At 40.7% G+C, this 13,763-nt stretch overlaps 1 protein-coding gene across 1 annotated transcript in view; it reads right to left on the reverse strand.

Annotated features, from left to right (window-relative positions):
- Window positions 1-1,426: 1,426 nt before the first annotated feature.
- Window positions 1,427-13,763, reverse strand: part of NCF2 (neutrophil cytosolic factor 2) — a 53,113-nt gene continuing 40,776 nt past the window's right edge. Inside the window, exons 9-15 of the mRNA XM_073642613.1 lie at window positions 13,627-13,689; window positions 11,414-11,513; window positions 10,858-10,907; window positions 9,913-10,052; window positions 5,336-5,441; window positions 4,466-4,625; window positions 1,427-3,520 (exon numbers count right to left, since the gene is read on the reverse strand). Of these exons, the coding sequence (XP_073498714.1) occupies window positions 3,450-3,520; window positions 4,466-4,625; window positions 5,336-5,441; window positions 9,913-10,052; window positions 10,858-10,907; window positions 11,414-11,513; window positions 13,627-13,689 (690 nt within the window). The 3' untranslated portion in view covers window positions 1,427-3,449. The remainder of the gene's footprint in view (window positions 3,521-4,465; window positions 4,626-5,335; window positions 5,442-9,912; window positions 10,053-10,857; window positions 10,908-11,413; window positions 11,514-13,626; window positions 13,690-13,763) is intronic.

A 13,763-nucleotide genomic window follows, 5' to 3' on the forward strand; every position in this document is an offset into this window, starting at 1 on the left:
TGTCTTTTAATTGTCCACATCTGAGGGACCGAGGGCTGGCTGTTGTGCTTAGACGGGGTTGAGAAGGGTGTCCCCGGCAAACTGCCGGTCTGTGAGGAAGATGCAGGCTGACATGTTAGGTTGCCTTGATCCAAAGGTGGTGCTATCGATGTCGGACAGCGCTGAACACCAGCTGGTGTTTCCACCTCCAAAGAAAATGACCTGCCAATCACGCTGGCTGTTGCGGGTAAAGAGGTGGCAGGTCTGCGTCCCAAAACAGGTGTGACTGCTGTCCCCCCAGTCACAGAGGATGAAGAGGCCACGGATGCACAAGATGTGGCAGACGGTGGCTGGCCCGGGCGGCTAGGCCGCATTGTAGCACAGTGAGATTCCCACTGCAACTTATGCTTCATGTCCATGTGCCGGTTCATGCATGAAGTACTCAAACTAAGTATTTTTTGGCCTCTACTTAGCTTTTGCTGACAAATATTACAGATAACACGAGTTGGGTCATCCTTATCGATCTGAAAAAATGCCCAGGCTATGCAAGGCTTAGCACCCATGCGACCTGAAGAGCCACCACGACTTGTGGTGAGAGGCAGAGTTGTGTTTGAGGATGCAGTTGTTGACGTGCTTCCAGTACTACGTCTCTGTCCAGGAAGGCGCAACCTGACCTCGTCGTCACTAGCATCTTCCTCCACCTCCTCTGCTGACCTCATCTCTTGGCTGACTGTGGGTTGACAGTAAGTGGGATCTCCAACCTCGTCATCATCACCCTGTGTGTTCTCACACCCGTCGTCCTCAGAGCCAACCTGTTCCTGCCCTGACAAAAAACTCAAGTTGTCGCTCCAATTAGGTATTTGAGTCTCATCATCATCTTCCTCATTGTCTCCACCAACAGGAGTTACAGTTTGGGAATGAGGGTCTACATTATGGTCAGAACCTTCTGCGTCTGGTCCTGGATCCGACTCATAAAGATTCATGGCATCAGTGCAGATCATTTCCTCGTCTGGATTCACAGAAGCGCTGGAGTCGACCTCTGATTCCCAGGCTATAGTATGAGTAAACAGCTCTGCAGACTCAACCATCTGTTCTACCTCATACTCAGACGGGCAGCTGGAGACTTGGGAGCTGTGAGGAAGCAAGTGCGATTGGGGTGACAATGACGTTACTTCGGACCTTCTGATCAGAAAAGATTCAGAGCAGGTCAGCGGGTAGGTGGCTCGCCGGGCTTCAGGACTGGTGACCATTGGATGGACCAGGGTTCTGCAACTTTTTTCTCCACTTTAATTTAAATCTATGAAATAGCAGGAAGGCCATTGATATTTTAGCACTTACTGAGCATGGAATAACAGAAAAGATCTCCGTACAGCCCATATGAAAGCTGGGAAATTTGAGAACACCACCACTTGCGCACAAAAATTAAAAAATTAGGAAAGTTTCCTGAAATTTTTATTAACAGAAAAAAAGTAGGAAATATTTCCGGAACACTACAAACTATTTAAGTGAGCTTTACATTTAGGAGAGTCGCTAAACAACCTGCATTGTGCAATTAAAGTAGAGAACAATGGCTTTAAATGCAATGTCCACCTTTTGAAACAATATTAATTGCTAAAATGCATAAAGGAATTAAGCAGCTCTGCAAATAATTTAGCATTTTGCGTGTAAAGACTTATTATTCCCATACACATTAGATGAAAGTTAGCTGAACCTGCCAAAAATCCAATGTGTATGGAGGCCTCCTGACTCTGCACTTGGAGAAGAAGACGTTGGTGGAGAAGGAGGATCAGGGAGTCAGGTATCTGTTTAACGTTTTCCAAGGGAGCTAGGCTGCCGCCAATCTCCTCGCCTAGCTGAGCACTTGTGTATGGCGGCATCAGGAGAGAGAGCAGCCTGCAAAGCAAACATTCGGCTGGTAATGAGCTCATATTTATGGCCAGCTTTACACAAAGTAGGTTAGTAAGGAGTAAAGGATGGACTGGAATGGGACTGCTGCTTCAGACTACACAGGGTTTGTAGTCTGTTACCATAGAGACATATTGGTTTGCATGTTGTCTCAATAAATATAGCACAATGTTACATTTTTGTTTTTTTTCATACGGTCTAAAATAAATCTGTCTTAGTATGTATACAAAGTTGCTCTATTTTCAAATTCCGAAGAATAAATTATTGTTAGAAGTTGCACATACCAACCTGCCAGGTTTGAGTCAAAAAATGTTTTTTTTCGCACAAAGGGGTTTTGACCATGGATTGATGCTATACTAAATACTTATTACAAATGCCTATTGAAGGCAAAAACAAACACTCTTCAGTATATCCTAAACAGACTTTTATTGCCAATTTTATTTATTTTCTTAAAGCCCCTGAGGATGCTGGCGAAACAGATCAATGGTGCTTACAGTTCGAAAGCTAATAAATTGCTGTTCATTGGTGATGCTTAGTGGTGGTGTAGACCTCAGGCACACCACCTATAATATATAATACGAAGCAACAATAATCAATTCGGATGGTCCTTACAGGGTCTTTCATAACTTTGAAATCACTTTTTAGCAGCTGGAATTGTATTTTTTTTTTTTTACATATTTGTCAGTAAGGTTGGAGTCTTAGGGCTCATTTAGACGTCTGTTTTTAAGCTACAAGTTCTTTACACGTTTTTCACGGATAAAACCTGTACCTACTATAGTCTATGGGTCTGTTCACATGTCTGATTTATTTAATTTTTTTTTTTTGGGGGGGGGGGGGGACCGAGCAGTCAACACAACATCATGGAGACATGTTTGATATTGATCTGAGTTTCAGATAAAAATCAGCAATGCAAGTCTATGGGTCCTTCAAAAAAAAAATTTGGACAGCACAGACTGCTAGATAGACTGTAGAGAAACTTTTTTTTTTTCTTTTTTCCTGATCTGCGAAAAAGTAATGAATTTCGGACCAAACAAAAATCTTTTCGGAAAATCTGAACAATATTATTGATTAAACTAGGACAGTTTTTCTTGGACATGAATAAAACAGACTTCGGGATGAGCCCTTAGTTTGATAGAATATGTTGAAAATGGTAATTTTTTTTCTCCCAGGGCAGTAGGTATTTAGGAAAGGGCTTTACTCATGGACATATCTGGAGGGGACAAAAAATTGTGAAAACCTGATAACTAATACAATGACCCAAAGTTTTTAGACTTTTGCATACATGTCACATGGATGGTGCACTGCGGCTGATGCATTCGTGATGCTGCCGGTCACGGATCGCTCCAGAGCACATGATCTAAATACTAATTAAACTTTTTTAATCGAGTGTGACCGATGTTAAAAAGATGTGTAAAATCTGGAGAGCTTCACTAGTTCTCGGAAAGTGTTTTCGTTTTTGGTTACATTTTTACTTTATTGAACAGCAGGAGGTGATACATGAATGCTTGCAGACTGCTATAGTCCATACATGAATAGTGTTGGTTGCCGTTTCACACGCCGGTCGTTCACTGCACGAAAGCAGATGGAAAGATGCCCACTTTCTTATGACATTCTCCTTCCCACCATTCTGGTGACACTGCAAAAGAGCAAGACGAATTCATTAGTGTAAAAAGTACCAAGAAATGTATCATTATCCACACTTCATGGCTAAAGATCCCAATCAAGCGAATCTTCCCACAAGCGTTTACATGTCCTCATGACTTTTCCTTGTTTAAGTCTGCAAAGCTCATTATGTTTTAAAGCAGAAAATTGTCCTCTAAAGTTAGGATTTACATATCAGTCATAGAGAAAAACCTAAAATGTTCATCATCAGGATGTTTATTTATAAGCATCGGGACCCCAAAGACCTTTCTAAAGTTTTAAATAAGTCAATTGCAGCGCTAAAACATTATAGCCCCAAACCCCCGAGGAAGCCTGTCAAGGCGAAACTTGTTGGGGTAGCTATGGTTTTATTTTAGCTGCTGTAGTGAAATCCTGTATGTATGATCGTTGATACGTTTCTGATAAGCTTTTGTTGAACCATGGACTGCAGCCGTGGTGGCTAAGAGCCTACTATTAGTGTATGTTAGTTGACAAATGGCTGAATAGATGGGATCTACTAAACTATGGATCCGAACATATAATATATAATTAATACAGGATCACTCTATCAAATTTTAAAACTTTACAGACCTTTTAAATATAAAATTAAGTCATTTTTTAACATCCCTTATACATAAGGTTTATTTGCCCTTTTGGACAATTTGATGATAAAGAATTGCAGCACTAGACCCCGTCTGAGATGAACTAATGGCCCCATCGGTGCATATATCCGAATCTTATTTTCTAGAACTACAGACATAAGCCCTCAACCATAGCCTAAAATGCAATGTGAACATAGCCTTACTCTTTCATTGAGCTACTGGTTCAGATCAACTTTGATGTGGTCATTGTTTTGTTTTTGTTTTTTTAAAAAAGTATATAATGGATATTCACTTGTTACCAAGCTTGGTTTCCATAAGCGGAAGGCATCCATGCTTACCTTTATTGAGAACCTTGATGATGTCTCCTTTCTTAAAGGGCAGGTCTTCCGGCTGCGAAGCCTCATAATCAAATATTGCTGTTACAGTAACCTCTGATTTATCTTCTAATTTTAGGGGATTTACGCCTTCTTCCTCTACTTTTTTAAGAGATTGTTCCATCTACAAATAGTAAATGTGAAAGATTGTGGCCTTATTCCAATATAACCTAAAATTTCACACAGACACGTGTTAAAAGCATCCGCCATAACTAAATGTAACTGTTTTTGGTGTCCAATATGTCCTGAAACTGTTCCAATTTTGATGCACTGAAAAAAGAAACAGATGGAGTGCGTTCTAAACTTTTTATGTAAAAAATCCCCCAAAAAAAAAAAACACTACTTGTTTCGGCTGCATCCAACCTTCCTCAGGTTTTGTTTAGTGTTGTTTTTATTAATGAAAAGTTTTTTGATTTTTATATAGCTTTTGTTTTATCCCATTGGATCAATTTGACCCTTTCCATTTTGACGGGAGCGCCCTCCATCTGTTTGTTTTTTCTCTGCTGGCACTTCCTATGGAGGCTATTTTCACAGTATACCAGGTTGGCCGCCCCCGTTGGAATCCACTATAGCGCATTTGAAGTTGTGCCTGTTGCAAATGAGAACATTTTCTACAATTTGGTTTTATATTTTTAACTTATTAAGCTCAAAAAATGCTCCTCTTTCTCCTTTTTTCCACCAAGGAAAATCTATATATTGGTAAATTCTCATACACTGTAACTTGCCATTTACACTAAGATTGAGGGGGTCACTTTTCATCGGCAATTCTGCCAGAACTATAGGTGCTAGAGCTTTCTTTCCATTTAATAATCTAGCGCTCAGCTCGTGTCTTACTTGTACATCTGTACACTTCAGTTTCAGGCAGTTTTCTGTGATCTGTTCCCATGCTATTTTCACGTTGTCCTTGCTTAGCAGGACTTCTTTGTCTCCATCTATAAAACTGAAGAGATTACAGGTAACGACACACTTCAATGGATTCATATTAGAGATGAGTGAATCTTTTGAAATTTGCAAGCTTTGTCAAATATTTTACTAATATACGAATTGCTGAAAATTGCAAGTACTGCAAAGTCTCAAGTTGCCCTGAAAAGACAAGTAGAACACTCTGAGGTCTCCTATGACTACTGAAGAGTTTTCAAGCTCTTTACCGCAAACACAGCCTTAGGCCTCTTTCAGACGTCCGGATATTTTCGGTACTGGAAAAAACAGTACCGGAGATGTCCGTGTGCACCTGTGTGCTGCATCAGGATCACACGTACAGGCGTTTGGGAATCAGCGGTATAGTTAACGCTGCCCTTATCATTGTTCCCTGCTTGCGCTGTGATCAGCGCTAGCAAGGGACAATGATGAGAGTAGTAGTCTGCTCCCACTGTGTCCTGGTGTAAGAATAAAATAAAAAAAATCCTTATATTCACCTGTTTGAAGGTTACAGCCGGGGGGGGGGGGGGGGGTAGCTATCTGACTGCTCATGCTGAGGAGGGGAGAATGTCTCGCTCCAGCGAGTGGGCACCTGCTCTGTACTTAGCTCGGTAAGTGACAGGACACCACTCGCTGGAGCGAGACATTCTCCCCTCCTCGGTGTATGTATGTATATATATATATATATATATATATATATATATATATACACATACACAGTACAGACCAAAAGTTTGGACACACCTTCTCATTTAGAGAGTTTTCTGTATTTTCATGACTTTGAAAATTGTACATTCACACTGAAGGCATCAAAACTATGAATTAACACATGTGGAATTATATACTTAACAAAAAAGTGTGAAACAACTGGAAATAGGTCTTATATTCTAGGTTCTTCAAAGTAGCCACCTTTTGCTTTGATGACTGCTTTGCACACTATTGGCATTCTCTTGATGAGCTTCAAGAGGTAGTCACCGGAAATGGTCTTCACTTCACAGGTGTGCCCTGTCAGGTTCAATAAGTGGGATTTCTTGCCTTATAAATGGGGTTGGGACCATCAGTTGTGTTGTGCAGAAGTCTGGTGGATACACTCTGATAGTCCTACTGAATAGACTGTTAGCTGCTTTTTTCTTGCCATAATACAAATTCTAAGTAAAGAAAAACGAGTGGCCATCATTACTTTAAGAAATGAAGGTCAGTCAGTCCGAAAAATTGGGGAAACTTTGAAAGTGTCCCTAAGAGCAGTTGCAAAAACCATCAAGCGCTACAAAGAAACTGGCTCACATGAGGACCGCCCCAGGAAAGGAAGACCAAGAGTCACCTCTGCTTCTGAGGATAAGTTTATCCGAGTCACCAGCCTCAGAAATCGCAGGTTAACAGCAGCTCAGATTAGAGACCAGGTCAATGCCACAGACAGTTCTAGCAGCAGACACATCTCTTCAACAACTGTGAAGAGGAGACTTTGTGCAGCAGGCCTTCATGGTAAAATAGCTGCTAGGAAACCACTGCTAAGGACAGGCAACAAGCAGAAGAGACTTGTTTGGGCTAAAGAACACAAGGAATGGACATTAGACCAGTGGAAATCTGTGCTTTGGTCTGATGAGTCCAAATTTGAGATCTTTGGTTCCAACCACCGTGTCTTTGTGTGACGCAGAAAAGGTGAACGGATGGACTCTACATGTCTGGTTCCCACCGTGAAGCATGGAGGAGGAGGTGTGATGGTGTGGGGGTGCTTTGCTGGTGACACTGTTGGGGATTTATTCAAAATTGAAGGCATACTGAACCAGCATGGCTACCACAGCATCTTGCAGCGGCATGCTATTCCATCCGGTTTGCGTTTAGTTGGACTATCATTTATTTTTCAACAGGAAAATGACTCCAAACACACCTCCAGGCTGTGTAAGGGCTATTTGACTAAGGAGGAGAGTGATGGGGTGCTACGCCAGATGACCTGGCCTCCACAGTCACTAGACCTGAACCCAATCGAGATGGTTTGGGGTGAGCTGGACCGCAGAGTGAAGGCAAAAGGGCCAACAAGTGCTAAGCATCTCTGGGAACTCCTTCAAGATTGTTGGAAGACCATTTCCGGTGACTACCTCTTGAAGCTCATCAAGAGAATGCCAAGAGTGTGCAAAGCAGTCATCAAAGCAAAAGGTGGCTACTTTGAAGAACCTAGAATATAAGACATATTTTCAGTTGTTTCACACTTTTTTGTTAAGTATATAATTCCACATGTGCTAATTCATAGTTTTGATGCCTTCAGTGTGAATGTACAATTTTCAAAGTCATGAAAATACAGAAAAATCTTTAAATGAGAAGGTGTGTCCAAACTTTTGGTCAGTACTGTCTGTGTGTATATGTGTGTATATGTATGTATGTATAATATATAAATATACACCATATTGATAAATATTAGCACATAAACAGATAGAGGATCTAGTGCTGTGTTTAAAGATCAATATCTACCATCCCAGGTCATATCACAAGTGTTATCCTATTTCGCAGTAGGATGTCCACTAGGCTGTTCCTGCCTAGCAGCGGAGGTTGGCATCCTAATAATATGGGATTTGGCGTCCCCGCTCCATGGTGGCTCGCCCTCACTCACCCTGCTTGTCCCTGCTACATATTTAGATACTATGATGCAATTCTAGTTATCACAATAGGCTTATAACTATCCTGCATATCTTTGGTTATCGCTACCTCTCATAACTTTGAACTGGGCCTCCTGATGATCCATTTCGTGGAGAAATGCGTCGAGGCAAGAGACACAGAGACTGACATCATGACAAACTGCTAAAACCATAAGTGTGCTCAAAATGCTTTTCCTAGAATAGTATCTGTGTTGTCTAGACAAGAAATGTATCATAGTATCTAAATATCTAGCAAGGACAACCAGGGTAAGCGAGGGCGAGTCACCATGGAGCGGGGGCTCCAAATCCCGTATTATTAGGGTGCCAACCTCCGCTGCTAAACAGGAACAGCCTAGTGAAGATCCTAGGGCGAAATAGGCTTAACACTTGTGATAGGACCTGGGATGGTAGATATTGATCTGTAAACACAGTACTAGATCCCCTATCTGTTTATGTGATAAAATCACTTATCAATCTGGTTTGTATATAAGTGTGGTTATATCATTCTAGTACTGTGATATCTGAATTGTTCTACATATGATCTGAATTCTCCTGCTGTGTTGTTGGTATATCTATTTTGCATAGCGATATTGAATCAGACATAAATCCAATATATTTTCACTGTGCACAGGGGTTTATTAGTTGTATTTTAATTGTTCTAAATAAATATATGTTTTTAAATGGTTTGATGTACACTACTTGATACCCCCTTTTTCTGAAATCCTATACCTATTCTTAAGTCCCTGTCTTAATTACCAGCCGCTGTCTGTCTTCATCAGTTCCCAGTGCCGCTCCTGTCGGTCTCCAGCAGTTTGTAACCTGCCCGATCGCTCCAGTGTTTGCTGGGCGATCCAGAAGTCACAATTCAATGTCAGTCTATGAGAGCCAGAACTAGACCAGAACAGGCTCTCATAGACTTACATTGGGAGCTTGTGATCATTACTTCAGCCTTTTGGTCAGTAAGAAGTTGCGTTCACAAGTCGGCAACGCTGGATAGAAGCAGCACGGGGCAGAGCTGAAGATGGTGGTGGGTAACTATAAGACATGGGGCAGGGAACTTAGTTTATTAGCATCACTCCAGCACTGAAATGATAAAAAAAAAATGCTGAAGAGGTGCTTTTACTATTCAGATTCACCATAAAATGACAAATGTGCTGCATTCCCTGCCTCTGCTTTCATACAGGCTATGATAGTCCCTTTGGATTGTCTGCACTATACCATGTGATGTAATAACTTCAAGACATTATGGGGAAGCCTGAGGTCATATGAGCCCTCTCTGGCTCATGCAATCTTTTGCCTTGTATAAAAAGAAGGTGGGCATTTTTGGGGGTCGATTAGCGCAAATCATTGCAAATTGTTCTTAGTTGTCTTGTCTAGGGAATTGTCTAAATCTCAACATAAATTTGACTCACTCATAACACATACAGAATAGTGTAAAAGGGAGAATTATACAAGGATCGGTAATATCATAACTACTGGTAGGTGAAGTGAATGACATTTTTTATCTCGCGATAATGGCCCCTGTGAAGGGTGCGATATATTAGGCAGGAAACTAACAGTTAGCGTATGACGATGTCTTGAAAGCAGGAGAAATGGGCAAGCAGAAGGATCTGAGGGACTTTGACAAGGACTAAATTGTGATGGCTAGAATCTAGATTAATGGTCAGAGCATCTCCAAAATCACAGGTCTTGTGGGGGGTAGACTGGTATGTAGTAGTTAGCGCTTACCAAAAACTATCCAAGGAAGCACAACCTGTGATTTGGTGACAGTTATGAGTTTTGTGAATTTTTGCCAAGCGGGATTAGATCAATGTGTGATTTTTGGATGTGCAGTTCTTCCAAAAATAATAGACATGCACTTACTGAAGATTGATGGCGCAGGGAGTCATCTTCAGCTTACTGCTGATCAATATCAAGAGGTCGTCGTATGAAAGTTTCTGAGAGACTTGTATGGCTACAGTGTATTTGTAATAAACTTTCACAACGTACGATGTTGAGGATTCCTGCAGAGAAGAAACGCGTTAGATCGTGTGAGACATCAGATAGGACATCGGAGGATCGAGATGATTCAAATAAATTGCAGGACCCTGGTCCAGTGGTCCGAGTCCCTGCAGACCCCCTCAGAGTGGTGATGCCAGCAGATAGAAGGAGGTTTGCAAGGTTCTGATCGGGCAACCTTGGACCACTGAGGTGGCCACTGGACCTAGGTACTGGGAATCTTTCACATCATCGCTAGTCACTAACCCTTGTTTTGCTGTTTTTGCACAGGGGCCCTCTTCTGTCTGTGAACCTAACATTTGTCATTTATCAAGTATAAATCCTTTAGACTAGTCATAGATTCAGCAATAAAAGTTAATCTGACCATCAGATGATCGTTAAAGGGTTATTCCCATCGTCATAAATGGGTATTGTCGGATAGTGCTTGTAAATACGAGCAATTTTGCAATTTCCTGCATATTAAAATGTTCAGCCGTTCTTGATATTAACTCATCTATTTTCCTTGTTTACAGCTCGTTGCCTTGGAGACTGACCACCACTGCTAAACAGCAGAACATGCGCAGTGCTTACAAGCTCTTTTCTCCTGCGATTGTTAGCACTATTTTAAAGTTGGCCGAGAGCGCGGTTACCTCCTAATCCCGCCCAGTTTCAGCGCTGTGCTTACAAGCTACACAGCAGTGGTGGTCAGTCTCCTAGGCAACCAGCTGTAAACAAAAGAAAAGTGTTGAGCATTTACTGTGTCTTTATTAATCTTTGATTTCTTACAGTCAGTTTGTTTTTAACATGTATGACCCCCTCTGTAATACATACCACAGGGCGAGTGGGTGGTTTTTCTTTTGCGATGGCTTTATCTGGTTTGTCTAGAGGGAAATAAAAAGAAAAATTCCGACATGATCATATGGCAAAATCTACATGACAGTAATCTGTGTCAGTATATTCTTTCTCTATATGAAGTATCCAGCATGGGGACAAGACAACTAATGGGCATCACAAGCCCTGGAGTCCTAGACATATAAGGTACAGAAAAGTTGGTTGGAAAGTTTTGCATTTCTGGTCTATTGACTATAGGACTGAGAAGCACAGAGTAAGTGCGGGAAAGTACCTGCAAGTGAGTATCTTTTTTTTTTTTCTTTATTTTTAACCACTTTGAGCCCTTTCCACAATAAATTTAATTAACTGAAAAAAAAAAACTTTAACCCATTGTTTGCAATTTAACAGTGAGTAACTATTGGAGTCCCTATGATTTTGTGTGCACGGTCTCTATGTGCCAAATACTAAATCCATGCACATAGCTTAGCCATCCACATAGCGCTTATAGATACAGATATGTACAATTTACAATACACTGAGCGCTGTAACCACAAACCTTGCACATTTGCGGGGGCCGCAGACGTGGGAGGTGCGGGGATGTCCTGCTCCGGGGTTGTAACTTTGGTTACTGCTTCATCTTCCTTTGCTTCTGCTCCCTGAAAACAATAATAATGTTTACATATATATTACATTGCAATCAATTTTAGTTCATCTGATGGAGAATACAGTTGCACAGTACTTTATTTACCCAAAAAAATAACATATGAGCCTAAAAATAAAATAATACTCCAAGTGTCAGGAGCTGTGAGGTCCAGTGATATTTTGCATTGGGACACAGGAGCTTTAAAATCCCACTTCTGCACTTGTAAATTTTCAGAAATAAGAAGTGTAAGGCTATATTCACATGTTAGTATATTTTTTATTGTAATGTAATTTGCACTTAAATCCTTTTTCTCTCCTGACTCCAAGTACAGTTTAATTAAAATAGTGTTAACTAAATTAGTGATATGTATTAAAAAGTAAACTATGCCCAATTAACTTAGTGTCCTATCAATGTGATAGGTAAACAATGCCCTAACAACTCAATGACCTAGTAATGTGTTAGGTAAACAATGCCCTACCAACTCAATGACCTGGTAATGTGTTAGGTAAACAATGCCCTACCAACTCAATGACCTAGTAATGTGTTAGGTAAACAATGCCCTACCAACTCAATGACATAGTAATGTGTTAGGTAAACAATGCCCTACCAACTCAATGACATAGTAATGTGTTAGGTAAACAATGCCCTACCAACTCAATGACATAGTAATGTGTTAGGTAAACAATGCCCTACCAACTCAATGACCTAGTAATGTGTTAGGTAAACAATGCCAGGCCAATTCAACTTCCCCTGCTGTTTTTAACATTTGCAATTGTGTATTTTTGCATGAACTAAATATCCTGATAACCTTAGTTGACAGCAGCTCTTCATACATGAATCCAGATTTTCTTAGTCACTATGTTTTTCAGACATAAAAAGTTTTCTTTTTTTTTCTCCCCCTAAATAAGTTGATTAAATTGCCTTTTTTATTCCAACCTTGTTTTATTCTTTCACATATGTCTTGCATTGGTGGCTTAAAATCTTGTATTGTTTATGCTTTCAAGGAGGAAACAAAGATGAAGTTTGAGATACTGAAAAACACAGCAAGCAATGCAGTGAAAAACACAGTAAAACTTGTGTTTTGGCTGCAGCTTTTTTTTACTTCTAAGAGATCAGGTTTTGACTGCAGAAAAAAAAAAAACGTAGCAAAAAAGCAATGTGTGAACATAGCCTAATGTTTCTTGCTAATGAACATAGCCTAATGGTCTTGCTTGCTACATACATAAGATACATTCCTAGTTATCTCAAAAGTAAAAAAAAAAAAGCTCATAGAAACCATGATGCGACCATAATTATTTATGGGGAATGTCCACTTCCGCTCACCATCTGGTGTCTTGATATCCAAAAAATGCATTATTTATTTTTTTAAATGGGAATCTGTCACCATTTTGGAGTTATCAGACCTCTACTATGGCTATACAGGGTATAGAAAAGTAAATCTATACATACCTGTATGGCCCATAGTAGAGGTTTGATTGGAGAGAAAAGAGCTTTAGACAATTCTATTATGTACTGGCTTGGCGTCCGGGGGATGCGAAGCAATTCCCACCTATGTGCTTATTATTCCCCCAAATCCCCGCCTATATGCTTAATTACCATATTCCCCCCCTCCCCTGCACGTCACAGGGCCCTGTGATGTGCACTGTGCTCCCTGACTTCCCAGGCATGCGGAAAGCCCGGGAAGTCAGGGAGCGCAGTGCACATCACAGGGCCCTGTGACGTGCAGGGGAGGGGGGGAATATGGTAATTAAGCATATAGGCAGGGATTGCTCGGCATCCCCCGGACGCCAAGCCTGTACATAATAGAATTGATTAAAGCACTTTTCTATGCAATCAAACCTCTACTATGGGCCATACAGGTAAGTATAGATTTACTTTTCTATACCCTGTATGCCCATAGTAGAGGTCTGATATCGCCCAGGGGGGAGACAGATTTCCTTTAATGCTTTGCAGTAAACTCAGGATAATAGCTAGGGTAAGATTTTGGGTGTTTCTGACAACAAGCTTGTTGACTGTTTCCTGTAACGTTTAGTAAAACTCTGAACAGAGCTCAGGACTAGGTCCCCAAATATTAAGTTCATCCCACCTATTATGTATATCTGTCGGAAGCATGGTATATGGCTTACTTGGGTTTGCGACTGGAAACGCAACTCCACAGGCTCCAGATAATTGCACGGTACAATCCCTTTCTATATACAAATACAAGAAAGAATAAAGATAATTTCAGAATGGAATAAATATGACGTAATAAATAATTATCTCT

The sequence above is a fragment of the Phyllobates terribilis genome, unplaced genomic scaffold (genome assembly GCF_046119375.1).
Source record: "Phyllobates terribilis strain yellow unplaced genomic scaffold, ASM4611937v1 Scaffold_8__6_contigs__length_399053987, whole genome shotgun sequence".
NCBI lineage: Eukaryota > Metazoa > Chordata > Amphibia > Anura > Dendrobatidae > Phyllobates > Phyllobates terribilis.